The 14,818-nt window shown below is 51.2% G+C and overlaps 1 protein-coding gene across 1 annotated transcript in view; it reads right to left on the bottom strand.

The window, feature by feature from the left end:
• The window catches only part of SMARCA2 (SWI/SNF related BAF chromatin remodeling complex subunit ATPase 2), a 124,501-nt gene extending 110,714 nt beyond the window's left edge, over positions 1–13,787 (bottom strand). The window contains exons 1-2 of the mRNA XM_028713238.2: positions 13,641–13,787; positions 2,255–2,513 (exon numbers count right to left, since the gene is read on the bottom strand). Of these exons, the coding sequence (XP_028569071.2) occupies positions 2,255–2,479 (225 nt within the window). The 5' untranslated portion in view covers positions 2,480–2,513; positions 13,641–13,787. The remainder of the gene's footprint in view (positions 1–2,254; positions 2,514–13,640) is intronic.
• Positions 13,788–14,818: the final 1,031 nt, after the last annotated feature.

Below are 14,818 nucleotides of genomic sequence, written 5' to 3'. Positions count from 1 at the left end.
GCACCAAGATCGAGTAGGCATTTACAAGCCTGAGTAAGGACACAGCGTGATTTCAAATGCCCGTATCCTGTATTTACTACCCAGACCCAGTGATTTCAATAAAAACGCCATTCCCAGTAGGTGGTGTTCAAGCTTCAGGACAGCATCCAAAATATACTGCTTTAGTTTCCAAACTGCCATCCTTCTTCAAAAGGAAACTGGCAGCGCCATCTTAGACATGGCTACTCAGAGGTACCGTATTTTTCACCCTATAGGACGCACTTTTCCCCCTCCAAAAATGAAGGGGAAATGTGTGTGCGTCCTATGGGGCGAATGCAGGCTTTCGCTGAAGCCTGGAGAGCGAGAGGGGTCGGTGCACACCGACCCCTCTCGCTCTCCAAGCTTCAGGAAGCTATCCGCAAGCCTGCGGAGCCCAGCGGGAACTCTCGCGGGCTCCGAAGGCTTGCGGATAGGTGCTTGCAGCCCGAAGTCCGTGGAGAGCGGCACTGTGCACCCCAGGCTTAGGGCAGCTATCCGCAAGCCTGCGGAGCCCGGCGGGAGTTCCCTCCGGGCGCCGCAGGCTTGCGGATAGCTGCCCTAAGCCCGGGGTGCGCAGCGGGCTACAGCACCGCGCTCCCGGGGCTTCGGATAGCAGCAAGCTCCAGGAGCGATGGCGAGGTTGAGCGCAACCTCGCCATTGCTCCCAGACCCCCAGCCCTGAGGCTAAAAACAAAGCCAAGACAGCTAGCGGGATCTATCCCGCTCACTGTCATGGCTTCTTTGTTCTTTGGGGCTCGGGGGGGGGGGGATATTTTTTTCCCCTTTATTTCCCCCCCCCAAAAAAAGTGTGCCCTATGGGCTGGTGCGCCCTATAGGGCGAAAAATACGGTAAGTCCCGTTGTCTTCAATGATACTAAACGCCCTGGTAAGTAAATGGATATAGGATTGCATAAACCTAAGTCAAAACTGTTTGCCATAACTGGAGCATTCAGTTCATGTGCTACAGAAGCACTGCTCAGTTGCACGAGTCAAATGCGTTTCCATATCACAGGATCACCGTTTGCCCTTTTACTTAGATAATATAAACCTTAAAGTGATTATTCTGGAACACAATGGCACAGCCACTGCTTTTCAGCCTTGTCCAGTCTGCGGCTAAATACAAAAGGAGCGCAGGGCTTTGGCACTTTTAATAAAGTTATCTAAAACATAAAACTCCAAGATACATTGTCAAAGGCTTTCTCTGCATCAATAAACATTAACATTGCTTTACAACTCTTTCTTGCTTCTAATTTTCCTAAAATATCCACAACATTTCTAATGTTGTCTTTCCTATGTCTTCCAGGCAGAAATCCTGCCTGGTCTTTATGAACTTACTCAGATAAAACCTTCTTTAGCCTGTTGGCCAGTATACTTGCAAAAATTTTGTAATCCACATTGAGTAGGGAGATTGGTCTGTAGTTTTTAACATTGTCCCTGTTTAGGAATCAGAGTAATATAAGCTTGCTTCCAGGTTTCAGGGGCTTTGCCCCCTCGCAAAATTGAGTTAGATACTTCTACCAGAGGTTGGATGAGCCAGTCTTACAATGTCTTATAATATTTCGCTGATAGACCATCAGGTCCTGGTATCTTAGGGCTTTGGCACTTTTAATAGCTGTGCGAAAGAGAGGATTTCAGCCACCAATGTTTGCCGTGCAAGCAACCCTACTGATGTCAGACGTGCACAACAACTGCTGCTCATATTTTATTAGCTAAAAACTGGAAAACCCAAGAATTACCAATGATAGAAGAATGGCAGATGAAGATGATGGATTTTTCGGAGCTAGGCGACCTAACCAGAAGAGTCCGTGACCAGGAGGAGGAGGAGGAGTACAGGAAGAGTGGATTAAATTTAATGCTTATCTAGCTAAATCAAATTAACTGAAAACAGCTTGCAGATATTTAATTGGCTTAGAATTTTATTTATGTTAAGTGATGAATTAATATGTTTAATTCCATAAGGTGAAGATTTAAGGATGTTAATGTCTAAGTTAAATTTTATAAGAATTGGGATTTGGAAAACCGTTAAAAGGACATGCAATGAAATTCAACCAAGGGGAAGCGAGGAAGTCACCTAACAAAGTTAATAAGTGTAATTTTCAATAAGGCTATGATTTATGTTTGTTTGTCTTATGTGTCTTATGCTTTGTTTGTTTGTTTATAATATTGTGAAAACTAATAAAGAAGTTTGAAGAAAAAAAATACGTGCACAACATGGGGGAAAACTGAAAATGCTTACTTTGTGCATGGGGTGCATTCCTTCTGGCGGGTAATCGTTCGGTCCCATAGCGGGCATGGGATGCGGAACACTTGGAGGTCCAGGACTCGGCCCCATCATGCTGTGCACCGAACTGGGCGAGGGACCTGGTCCTGGGCTGGGACCCAGTATGGGTCCGGGAGAGAGCCCTGGCCCCGGGGAAGGTCCGGGATGAGGCATGGCGCCGGGATCTGTCGGAGTAGACATCTGCTCTCTGCCTCGCTTTCAGTCCACAGTCCGGCTGCAGGGAGAGAAACACAATGTGAAGGTCAGTTGTCCACAGCCAAGTAACGATGCAAAGCATAAATTAGAACAGGGCATATGGAAATAATTGCAGTTATTGCCTCACTTCCTAAAGGGCCGTGAAAATATAATTACAATAATTTAATAATAATTTTTCTTCCCCGCCCATCTGGCTGGGTTTCCAGTCAGAAACTTTTAAACAAACCGGACTTGTTACGATCAAAATCGCACGTTTTCTTTTTATAACGTATATAAATTGATATAAATGATAAAAGACAAATGCGCATTCCAGAGAAAGGAACCGGACGCTATCTGTGAAGGACAGAACAGATCCTTAACCCTGCCTTTGAAAACTCATTCTGTCGGTGCAGAAGAACTACTGTATTTTTCGCTCTATAAGACGCACCAGACCACAAGACGCACCTAGTTTTTGGAGGAGGAAAACAAGAAAAAAAATATTCTGAATCTCAGAAGCCAGAAGAGCAAGAGGGATTGCTGTGCAGTGAAAGCAGCAATCCCTCTTGCTGTTCTGGCTTCTGGGATAGCTGCGCAGCCTGCATTCGCTCCATAAGACGCACACACATTTCCCCCTTACTTTTTAGGAGGGAAAAAGTGAGTCCTATACAGCAAAAAATATGGTAATCTAAACTCTGAGGATGCTCAGCTTGATCCAACCAAGCACTACTCAGAGTAAACTAGCGGAAGTGAATGGGCCTCAGCCAATGTCCATTCATTTCAATGGGAACAAAAGACACAGGTTCTCGGACTTGTGGTCATCAACAGTTTATTAGGGCCATGGGAGTATCTCCGAGACAAGAGTTCTCTGCTACAAGAATGCTTTGCTTGCATTTGGAATACAGAAACTGATTTTGATGAGGATTAAGAATCTGCTCTGTTTGTATCGCTACCAATGAAGGAGACGTCTCCTAAATACATCAAGCCAACACTTGCTCACAGAGGCACCAAAGCATGTCTTCTTCTTTTCTGCCCACATGGATTTCAGTGGGCCTACTCTAAGATACAACCCATTATATTAAAATGTATTATTATTATTATTATTGATTAGATTTGCATATTAGCCCTACACCCCACAGGTCTCAGGGCCTCTTGCAACATAAAATTGCAATATAAAAGCACAGAATACAGTACATAATAAGAAAAACAAGAACATCTCAAAAATCGCCCCTCCCCAACACTGCAATAAATGTCAAATAGCGATGACAGAGGACTGAGCAAATTTGGATGGCTGCAATGGAGCCACAGAGGAATAAATGGAAAATTCCTGCTACGGAATCCAGGACCCTGAGTCTAGAGAGATATCGAGTCACGCAGGCCCACGTGTGAAGACCTTGGAGGGATGGGGGGGGGGGGGAGAGAGAGAACAGACAAAATAAGGACCTATGGAGGCCTGCGCTTTATACCACTTCACACACCACAATTTCAGCCGGCACCCGTTGCACAACCAGACATGCCAAACACTGCAGTCCTATAGGTTGCATGACAAGAAGAAGACTCAGAGCAGTTTCCTAGAAAGTGGGTATCTTTCTCCCCTCAACCAGGATGCGGCCATGCTAAGTACAGCTGTACAGTGGTACCTTGTTTTGCGTAACCTCCAGGTTGCAGAATCTTTGGGTTACGGCTGCGGCAAACCTGGAAGTGTATACAGTGGTACCTCAAGTTAAGTACTTAATTCGTTCCGGAGGTCCGTTCTTAACCTGAAACAGTTCTTAACCTGAAGCACCACTTTAGCTAATGGGGCCTCCCGCTGCCACTGTGCGGCCAGAGCACAATTTCTGTTCTCATCCTGAAGCGAAGTTCTTAATCCGAGGTACTATTTCTGGGTTAGCGGAGTCTGTAACCTGAAGCTAACGCATATGCAGAAGCGCTCTATTGTGCCGCGTGCATGCACAGAAACGGCGCCTCTAGTTACTGATTTTTGGGGGTGAACACGGCACCCCGAAACAAATTAAATCCATAACTAGAGGTACCACTGCATTCTTCCAAGCATGCTGCGTCTTGAGTGGCATGTGCCACTCAACCGAGAACCCTAACAGTCCACTCCTCTCCAAGAGAGCCACCTACAGCGGGCAGACAGGGGCACTGGACAGGGGCATCGTCCTAAGAGAGTTGTAGGGTGATGTTGGGGAAGAGAAAGAAGAGTCTTACTAGGACTTCCCACTGCCATCCCTGCATCTTCCCACCTGGACTGTGCATCCGCCACAAAGTTTGCTGCCGGAGTTGGACCGATCAATGCCACCATCTCGGCTGTGAAACGACCGCACCGGTCACCTGGCTCAGCATCGACTCAGGTGAGCTCAAAAACCAACCTAGCTCCACCAGGTGTTGGCAAAGCCTCCCCTCAGAGGGCACCTTGCCAGACCAAGCTCTCCCTTCCCAACTTCTGCCTATCTTGGCTTCTGCTGCCTCAGTGTGCATTACCTGCCAGACCCATAGCTGTCAACTTACACATTTGAAAATAAGGGACCAGCAGCCTCAAAAATAAGGGGCCAGCAGCCAAAATAAGGGATTTTCCGGGCGCAGGTATGTTCAGCTTCTGAGCCCCTCCGAGCCAAAGGCAGAAAGCCCAGCCAGCAGCCAAACAAAGCCTCAAGTGGTGGTTCCCACAGCGCAGCAACCCGGCAAAGGGGATGCAGCAAGGAAAACCACCGTCACCTCTCCGCTGGGAAGCGCTGAGCAAAGGCGAGTCCCCAGGCAACGCGGTCGATTTGATCAGCACAAGGCATGCAAGCTCCACCCCCCAGTTGTTCTTAAGACTCCTTACTGGGTGAGCAACGCAGCCAAGCAACACACTTGGAGCCTCCCTCCTCCCTGGCAGGCAGGGAGGGAGGGAGAGGAGCTGCTTCCTTTGAAACCCAGGAAATTTAAGGGACATCACCAATAAGGGACAGCAGCGGGACACGGCGCTGGGATAAGGGAGTTTCCTGCCAAATAAGGGACGGTTGACAGCTATGGCCAGACCCCTTTGGGGCCCCAAACCCCACAGATCCCCAAACAGAGGGATGGGTCTTCCAAGACAGAAATTCGGCAACTGCAGAAAGCACCCTGGGGAGAAGAGAGGGCAACGCTGGGTTCTTGCTAGAAGCCACCTTGTTTGACACCGGAACCAAGAACCTACGGCGTTTGAAGGGCGTGCAAGGTTTTGCTTTTGTCCTTTGGGTGCACCAATGGCTTCAAGTTCCGAGAGAGGAGATTCCGACTCAACGTCAGGAAGAACTTTCCGACAGCAGAACTGTCTCCCTCAGGAGGTGATTGGACTCTCCTTCCTTCCTCAGATGTATTTAAGCAGAGGTTGGGTGGTCATCTGTCATGACTGAGATTCCTGCATCGCAAGGGGCTGGACTAAATGACCAGAAAACAGAAGGACAATGCTTGGCAAGTGGCGCTGGCCATTGCACGGTGTTCCACGGGGTGTGAAGCATCCCTGAATTGGAACAAGCACACCTAGTATGAAAAGGGTTCAAACAGGCGCCAGTTGTCTGCTGCTACATCATCCATTTCATCCTACCAGAAAACAACAACACAGGCACCTTAGAAACACAGTCAAAGACGCCAGAGATGGAAGGAAGAAACAACCCTGACTAATAATAATAATTCAGTATTTTATACCCTGCCCATCTGGCTGGGTTTGCTAGAAAAGAATGGCAAACCAAGTTGATGTACTTGTGCCGAAACGGCAAAATTATCTGGGAAGCTCAGGAATCAAGAAGACCAGAACTTTAAAAAAAGAATGGGGAAAGTTTGTGATTCACTTACAAGACCGCTGCAAGCAAATTAAAACATTGGCAGGATTTTAACCACCACACTTGTAAAGTAACAGAAAGAATGGATAATTTAGAAGGATAAAAATTTGGATAAAGGTTGATATGCAGTTGTAAATATTATCAATGGGACCCATGGATGGGTTGGGGGGGGGAGTCTGGAGATTCAGAGTAATCTCGATATTTGGACTTGGAATTGTTGCTTCTAATTTGTTTATATTATTTAAAATCAATTTTTTTAAAAAAGAAACACAGCCTAAGACCTCTTTCTTCCAATTCCATCCTTTTATAGTCCAGCGCTAAATACTCAGAAATACTTCATTACTCCAGTACGTTTTTTATATTTGTGCAAGCATTACATTCTTGTGTTTTAATCGCCCCGTCCTTCCTCTGATTAAGCCAGGCAGCAATTGGACCAAGAGTCACAGGGCTGGATTAAAGTCATCTACCTGGGGATCCCCACTGCTTGCAGGGCGAGACATGCAAATACTTCCAAAGCCAGACTTTGCAAAACAAACCATACCTGCAGAGTCCCCAGTGGCTTATCAGTCCCCCCCCCCCACAAACCGCCATCACAAAAGGAAGTGTTTTAAACGTACAAAACTGCATCTAGTGGGTTTTTTCCAAGGAAAGGTGGCTTTGGAAGGTGTTTTGCAAGAGACAAGGGACTGCCATTCCAATGCAGTGGGAGCCTCCTAGCACTGCCAGAAAATGCAGAACTGCTATCAGAAAGGCTAAATTTAAACAGAAACTGCTATCTAGCCAGTGCGAAAGAAGAAATAAATAGTTATCTTCACACCCCTGCAATGGGTGCAGCATGTTCTTTGAGATTTAGCCAGAGTTATGCACCAGAAGCAACTTTTCTGATGTATTAGAAACTTAATTTATGGTTGCTTTGACAATGGCACCATTTAGGAGTAAGGCCATTTCCACACGAAGTTTATTTCCTATGGCGTTTCTATCTCAGCTTTCCTCCAAGGTAGAGTATATTGTTGTTCTCCCCACTATATCCTCACAACAACCTTGAGAGGTAGGCAAGGCTGAGAGGGAGGGGCTCCCCGACGGCAGCTTCACGGCCGAGTGGGGACTGGAACCCCACATCATGGGGATGAACACACAGTACATTGTTACCAGCAATGGGGGAAAGCAGGAATGCATCTAGGACCAAGAGCGGGAAGTCAACTCTTTGGGAAAAAATTGCATTAATTTTGATGTAATTTGGCGTTGATCTGTTCAAAATTTGGAAAACAAATAAATATTATTTGGCCAAAAAAAGGCACTCTGGGTTTTTGTATTAAGAATGCATTACAGTGGTCCTTTGATTCTCAAACTTAATCCATTCCGGAAGTCCGTTCCAAAACCAAGGGGCGCTTTCCCATAGAAAGTCATGCAAAACGGATTAATCCACTCCAGACTTTTAAAAACAACCCCCAGAACAGTAATTTAACATGAATTTTACTATCTAACGAGACCACTGATCCATAAAATAAAAGCAACAAACGATGTATTGCAGTCACACAATCAATCAATCAATCAGTAGCTGAACTCGGTTCCACACAGTCACAAAATCAAAAGAGCCGCAAAAACAAAAACGCGAAATAAATAGCAGAAACAGACAGACCTCAGCGTAACACTCAAAACAGAAGTGTATCACTCAAAACGGAAGCGTAACACTCAAAACAGAGCACGTTCGGCTTCCAAAAAAAGTTCGCAAACTGGAACACTTACTTCCAAATTTGCAGTGTTTGGGTTCCAAGTTGTCTGAATACCAAGGCGTTTGAGAACCAAGGGACCACTGTATTATAGAAAGAATACGTTAACCGCTAGAAAAGACACCAGAAGGCATATTCAGTGGCTGCAAAAGCCCACAGTACGGTATGAATGCAATATCAGAACCTCCTTGTACAGTCCTGTTTATTTTCTGTTTGTTCCCATCATTCACAGAGACTATCGAGTTCCAACCAATAAATTTGCTAAGCAATAACAGCAAATACAAATGGGGGGGAAATATAACTCATTCGTCAGATTGCCACCCCTGCATGTTTACAATAAGGACTTCTTCTTTTTACTCGCACAAGAGTTGAGAGCATGGGTAGGCAAACTAAGGCCCAGGGGCCGGATCCAGCCCAATCGCCTTCTCAATCCAGCCCATGGACGGTCCGAGAATCAGCATGTTTTTACATGAGTAGAATGTGTCCTTTTATTTAAAATGCATCTCTGGGTTATTTGTGGGGCATAGGAATTCGTTCATTATTTTTTCCCCAAAATATAGTCCGGCCCCCCACAAGGTCTGAGGGACAGTCGACCGGCTCCCTGCTGAAAAAGTTTGCTGACCCCTGTGGTTGAGAGGAATGGGAGCAGCAGCTGTTCCTTGACCAGTGCAGGTCGAAGTCAATGACAAGCGGCAAAAATACACATTGGATTCAGCACTTTTGCAAAGGAAGAAGAGGTCACACAGCCACCGGTGTCCCTTCTTAGTCCAGGTTAACTTGCAATTTACACGAGAGTTACGTTCCAGGGATGGCACACTGACAAACAGAGCAGGGGGGACCCCAATTTTTCTTCTGGAGCTTTAAAATCCCATGGGGCACGTTCCCCGAAGCAATCATAACATCACCCACTGCGGCAAAATAGGGAGCAAGGACAAAGCACCCCCTTATTCTGGTTCTAGATCAAGGATGGCCAGATCAGAAGGTCACCAATCTTTGGACTATCTAGATTTGACACTGACGAGAAGCCCCGTCGCTTCCGGCAGGCCCAGGCTTCACTGGAAAGGGCCAGTCAGGCGAACCCACCAACCTGCCCCCCAGAGATCTTCAAGGGGTTGCAAGCGGACCCCCGTCAGTTGCAAAACACGCCTGGCAAACTTCCAACAGCGCCGGGAAGTCCCTTCTAAGAAGCTGATTCAAACTGGCAAAGGTTCAGCTTCACAGAGCAGCTCAAAGCTGCAAAAACACTGGAACAGCCTTGAATTTCGTCACTCCTTCGCGCCAAACAAGCCTCTTCGCAAGTTATCCTGCAAAACATGGATAAGTCCAAAGCAGACAAAAGCTGGGCGTTATCTATTTTCCTCCAAGGCTCGTCAGGGATTATTGTCTGCACATTATTAGAAAGCAGATTGACTAGATAACAGCCCCCATAACCCCAACCGTTGTGGCGATGTAATTTACAGAAGGGGGGGGGTAATTACCGTTTGGGAGCAAAACTGGTATTTTGCAAACTCTAGGACAGGGCCCCCAGAGGAAGCAGAAGAACGACAAACCGCCAAGAACGACAAATAATCTCGGAACAGACTCATAAACAAGCCGGGACTCAGGTTTCAGAAAGCACGGGCCAGAACCCTCCCTGGGGATGGGAAGAGGGAGGGGGGCCTCAGCCCTCCACAGTCTCCTAGTACAGCTGGCATAGGAAGTATTTTGCAAAAAGCAGGAGGGAGACACCGCCTGAGAGGCAGAACAAAGAGCCAACAGGTGGGCAAGAAGGAACAGAAACACGGAAGAAGAGCTTTGCATCATGCAAAGGACCCAGGCAGCTCCACTCCACGAGGGACCGGCAAGCCAATTTAGAAGACAAGCGCCGTCTCCTAACATCCAACGGAGAAGGCATTAGCTGGGAACTTTAAGAGAATATGGTAGCCTGCTGGGAAGGAGGCATGAAAAAGTAGGAGCCCAAAGCATCAATCACTCTGTGCAAAGTTCTTAACAACATAGCTGTCAACGTTTCCCTTCTTTTAAAAGGGAAATTCCCTTATTCCGAATAGGAAAGAAAAAGGAAAAGTTGACAGCTATGTCTTAAAAAGCCAAAGCAATGTGACAAAATACCAGAGGTTTTGGGGGTTCTTCTGGCACCATAAAGACTAACAAATGTCTTATAGCATTCGCTTCTGTGGACTGACCCTCAAAAAGTCCGTCCCGTGGAAAATATGTCAAGTCTCCAAGATGCCATGGGACTTTCTGCTGGTGATGCCGCAAGGGGTTCCACGCAGCTGTCCCACGGGGAAAAGTTACAAAATGCAAAAACTCACACTAAGAACCATAATCTAACAGGGGCAAACTTTATCCCCGCATTACGTTTGAGAACTGTGGTTAAAAGGAGGGCTACATCATCTTCTTTCCTTGCAGGAACATCCGATTTCTGGCCCTCACCTGGGCTTGGTCCTGAAAGGTAGTTTTCAGGTAATAATCACTTGAGAGAATCTCTGAGTTAACTCTGAGCAAATTGGGGGAGGAGGCAGCTTCAAACACAATTGTCTTCCCAAACAGCAGAGGCCACGGGAACACACTGGAAATACTTCAAAGGATTTGTGTCCGTCTGCCCATTTGCTGCCAGCTGAGAAGTCTTCATGCCCGGATCACGGAGGTTACAACAATAATAACCAGGAGTTTAACAGTTTAAAAGAGAAGTAAAATTTGCAGAGGAAACCTCCCTCTGCAGTTTGTGATCTTCACTTCAAAGCAAAGCAGAAGTCGGCACATGCAACAGGGTGGATATTAATTCCAGCTAAACTTTTGAAAAGCATGTATTAAATAGAATTCCAGCACTAACAATATAACATTTTTAGCTGGAGGACTTTTTTCCCTTGTCAGTTTGCAGCCTCAGGTGTTGGTCAAAGCCCTCCTCAGATGTGACACGGCAGAAATGAACAAAAGGAGAGATCCAAGGCTGCTTTGAACAAGCTCTGGTGGCGAACACTTTTCATGAAATCCCACCGTCCTTAAAGCAGAGACACGGCGCAAAAGAAATTCTTGCTTAATGAAGCATTGCCTTCACCTCTGTCAAACCCACATCTGTTACCCGATACGCTTAACTTTGAATGCGCTTCAAAATGCTCACAACCAACAAGGAATTTTGTTTTATGCATCTGATGAATTGCAGATGGACTTAAAAAATCTGCCTCTAATTTTGTCCTGCTGCAGCTATATCTCCCCCCCCCCTTCCCTGCAGTAACAAAGGGACTGGAGAGGAGGAGGGAGGGAGGGAGGAGAGAGACAAGAATGAAACTAGCAGGGCAATTAGGTCCACAAAGAGAAAGTGTGCCTGCAATTTGCATAACAATGGGCCAACTCGCTCAGCAAAAGCTGCCCCACCTCCTAACACGCCGCTGCATAGCAGGGCAGCAAGGCCAGGCGGCCTTTGCATTCATTGCCCGGACCTCGAGGGAGCCGCCAAGGGTGGAGGAGGAGGCAAGGGCGCCCCAAGGCCGTCGGGTCACAGGCCACGTTCACGGCCAGGGCGCGCAAAAAACAAAACAAAAAACCCTCCAAGTTCGGCGGCGGCTCCACCATTTCTTGGTGCACATGAACCCGAATCGGGGCTCTGCAAAACTTTGCAACTCCGCAAGGCGATGCAACGCAACCCGCGTGGTCCCTTGAAGCTGCAAGGCCGCCCCGTCGCCAGAAAGGAGTCCTCGCGGGCTCGGCGCGCGCGCGCCATGGCGCCGGCCACGAAGGGGAGACTCGGGGCCTCTCCCGGGAGCCCCGGCAAAGTTGCCCAACTTGGGATCCTTGCCTGCAGCGCGTGGGGCGCCCCGTCGCGGTGCCACGACCTCCCCACCCACCGCGCGCGCGCCTTCTCGCTCCAGATCCGAGACTCTTCCAGGACTTTTGCAGGCTGCCGAGGCCTCCGCTTCCAGTTTGCAGGGTGCGGGCGCGCGCGCCGGAAAAGCCAAGCAGCCCCGGAGCGCGCACTCAAGGTCCCGGCCCCCGTCGGGGGGGAGGGGAAGCCGATCCCGGCTACTGCTGCTGTTGCAGGGCGCTTTACCTTTCCGAAGGGAGCCCCGAAGGCAAGCCCCGGGCGCGCTTCCCCGGCGCAGGCAGGCCTAGCTCGGCGCCCCGCTCACCGGGCCAGACGGGAGGGCGCGTCCTCGTCGGCCGCGGGGACTTCCTGGTTCTCGGAGCAGACGGAGGGAAGGAAGGAAGGAGAGCAGAGGAGGAGGAGAGATGCCAAAGCCAGCCCAGCCTGCGCGCCGAGACCTCGCCTCTTCCTCTCTCGCAGCCAGCCAGCTCGGCGCACCGAGACCCGGCCTCCAGCTGGCCGCCTGCTCCGCCCGCCGCCCCCGACGCCAGAGCGCCAAAGACGGCGGCGCCTCCCCGCACTTGAGAGCCCACCCCAAAAAACTTTCCGCCCCTTCCTTCCCGGCCGAGAAACGGCCACCAACGGGGCGAGGGAGCAGGCAGGCGCCCGTCGGGGGAGGGCGCACCAACGCGCCGCTGCGTCCGGGCGCGCAAAGCCCGCAAAGCTCTCCAAAGGAAGAACGGATCGCCGAGTTGTGCCCCCTCGCCGGAAATATTATGAATGCATGTACTGCGGGGGGGGGGGGGGTAAAGATGAGAAGACAGCGCCTTCCTGCTCCGAGGGAGGGGGGTGGGAGCCAAGCTATTTTGGGACGCGTACGGCAACACCTTAGCAGCAGCGGAAAGGAGCCCCGACGGGGCGCTGGGCAGCCTCCCAGATCTCCTTTTGAGACGCCCAACTAGGAGGCAGCGAGGACAGCGGCCCATGGAGACCCTGCTGCCCCTTGTGTGCGTAATGTCTGTGACCGTCGGGCTGAGAGATTATCCTGGCCTTCCTGCGCTCGGCTGCCGAATGCCGCCCTCCCCATCTTGGATCGCCCTGCCCCCGGCGGCAGCTCCACCCCGGGGAGGGACCGGGGAACCCCTGCAACCACCCCACCCCCCGACGTTGCCTTCCTTGGGGCAAGACGCCGCGCGAACTTGCAGCCCCCGCCCCCGGCACCTGCCTCGCTTTCCCGGGCAGATTCTTCCTGCAGATCCGGCGCGGGGATCCTCCTCTTTCTCGGCGCGCCGCTGCTTATTTATAGCCACCCAAACGCAGCTCTGTCTATCAGGCGCTGGAGGGCCGGGGCAGCCCGACCCGGCGGCCCCTCGCAGCCTATTTTGGTCGCGAAGCAACCCGAAGAGCAGCAGCAGCAGCTGCCTGTCTCCGGCTTCTCGGCCGCCGCGCAGCCTTTTCCTCGCTCCCGCGACCTTCCCTTCTCCAGCTGCAGCTGACTCACAAAGTCAGCGGCGAGCCAAGGGCGCGATCCGGCAGGATCTTTCCTCCGGGGAGGGGGAATAGGAAAAGGAAGGGGGATCGCGACCCCCCAAAAAAACTTTCTTGGGGGTCTTTGGCTTCTTCAAGGGCGCCGGGAAGAAGTCGCCCGCACTCTACGGAGGGGGCCCTCGGGGAGACTTGTTTACGTGGGGAGGGGGAAGGGACTTGCTGGGGGGGGTTCTCCGATTTGGGGGAAGCGGGAGCCCCGAGCGAAGTGGAGGATCCGGCGAGCCGCGGAGGGGGCGCAGCGCAGGGCGGAGGATGCTCCCGGGAGGCGTCGGGGGGACGTTTACCTTGCTGGGGGGAGAGCGCCGCGCCAGATCCCTCTGCCTGCCTCCCTCTTTCTCTGAGTCACCCGGAGTAGATCCAGCGCGAGCCACCGGATTATGCCGATGACTTCACGGCGCGCGGCCATCCCCGCCTCTTCCTCCGCGCCCGCGCCGCCCCCGGCTCCTCCCACGCGCCCCCCCCTCCCGAGCCGCCCAAAGCGAGCCTCCGACTGGACGGCGCCGAGACGGAGTGCCCGCCCCGAGGGCGGAGAGGGGTCCCCGATTGGAGGCCCCCCGCTGCCACTCACGGCGCCCGCCCGCCCCCTCCAGCAGCAGGCGGAGTCGCTCCCGAGGCTGCTCGGGAAGGGGCGGGCGGAGCCGGGGACCCGCTCCGAGGGGGAGGCCGGCGGGGCGGGCGGGCGTTGCTCTCGGTGCAAGGCGCGCGCGGAGCAGCTGGGACGATGCGCGATGTTTGCACGGGCTCGTTTCACACAGGGAGAGATGGGCGTCCGCCTTTCCCCCCCCTGCATTTTTGCACCGCTGTGTTTGCAGAGTCTTCTCCTGGCGCAGAGATGGAGAGGAGCCTGGCTGCATTTGGCCGCGGGAGGGTCGGGGGAAGAAGGTGCTGGAACCTGGACGGGGCTTGCCGGAAGGAAAGGCGAGAGGAAGCGGGCTTGGGGCTGAAGGCTGCTTTTCTCAGGCCCCTTGTTTGCATGCTTGGCATGAGGTCGGGTGAAGCTCAGAGCTGGGAGGGACTCCGGGGTAATCCAGTCCAACCCCTTGCAATCTGCCCCCGACGGGGATCGAACCTGCAACCTTGGCTCTCGCCACCTGAGCTTTGCAGGTCCTGGTTCTGCCTGCTGCAATTTCAAGTGGGGGCTTCCCAATCAGCTGTGGAAGGGGAGCTTCCCTCGGGGACAAGAGGGAGGAGGGCCCCATCCAGCTGCCCTTTCCACTTTGAAGTGCCCCTCGAGGAAGTCCGGCAGCACGGCTGTTTACTAAGCATTCCCCGGGAGAAAACAGGCAGCAGAGAGACGGCATCTCGCAGCTCTGAGCAATGCCATCTGTATGCTAACAAGGCTGCTACGGTGCTGGCTGGGGCTAAATCTGGCGCTTAGGGCTAGCGAAAGTAAGTGGTGTCATTTGCCGTGTTTCTTTCCTCCTCGCTCTGCTTCCCAAAACTCACGAGATGCTTTGGAACT

This window comes from Podarcis muralis, chromosome 17 (genome assembly GCF_964188315.1).
Source record: "Podarcis muralis chromosome 17, rPodMur119.hap1.1, whole genome shotgun sequence".
Lineage (NCBI taxonomy): Eukaryota > Metazoa > Chordata > Lepidosauria > Squamata > Lacertidae > Podarcis > Podarcis muralis.
The sequence above is the reverse complement of the archived record's forward strand: the minus strand, read 5'-3'. Positions and strand labels throughout refer to the sequence as shown.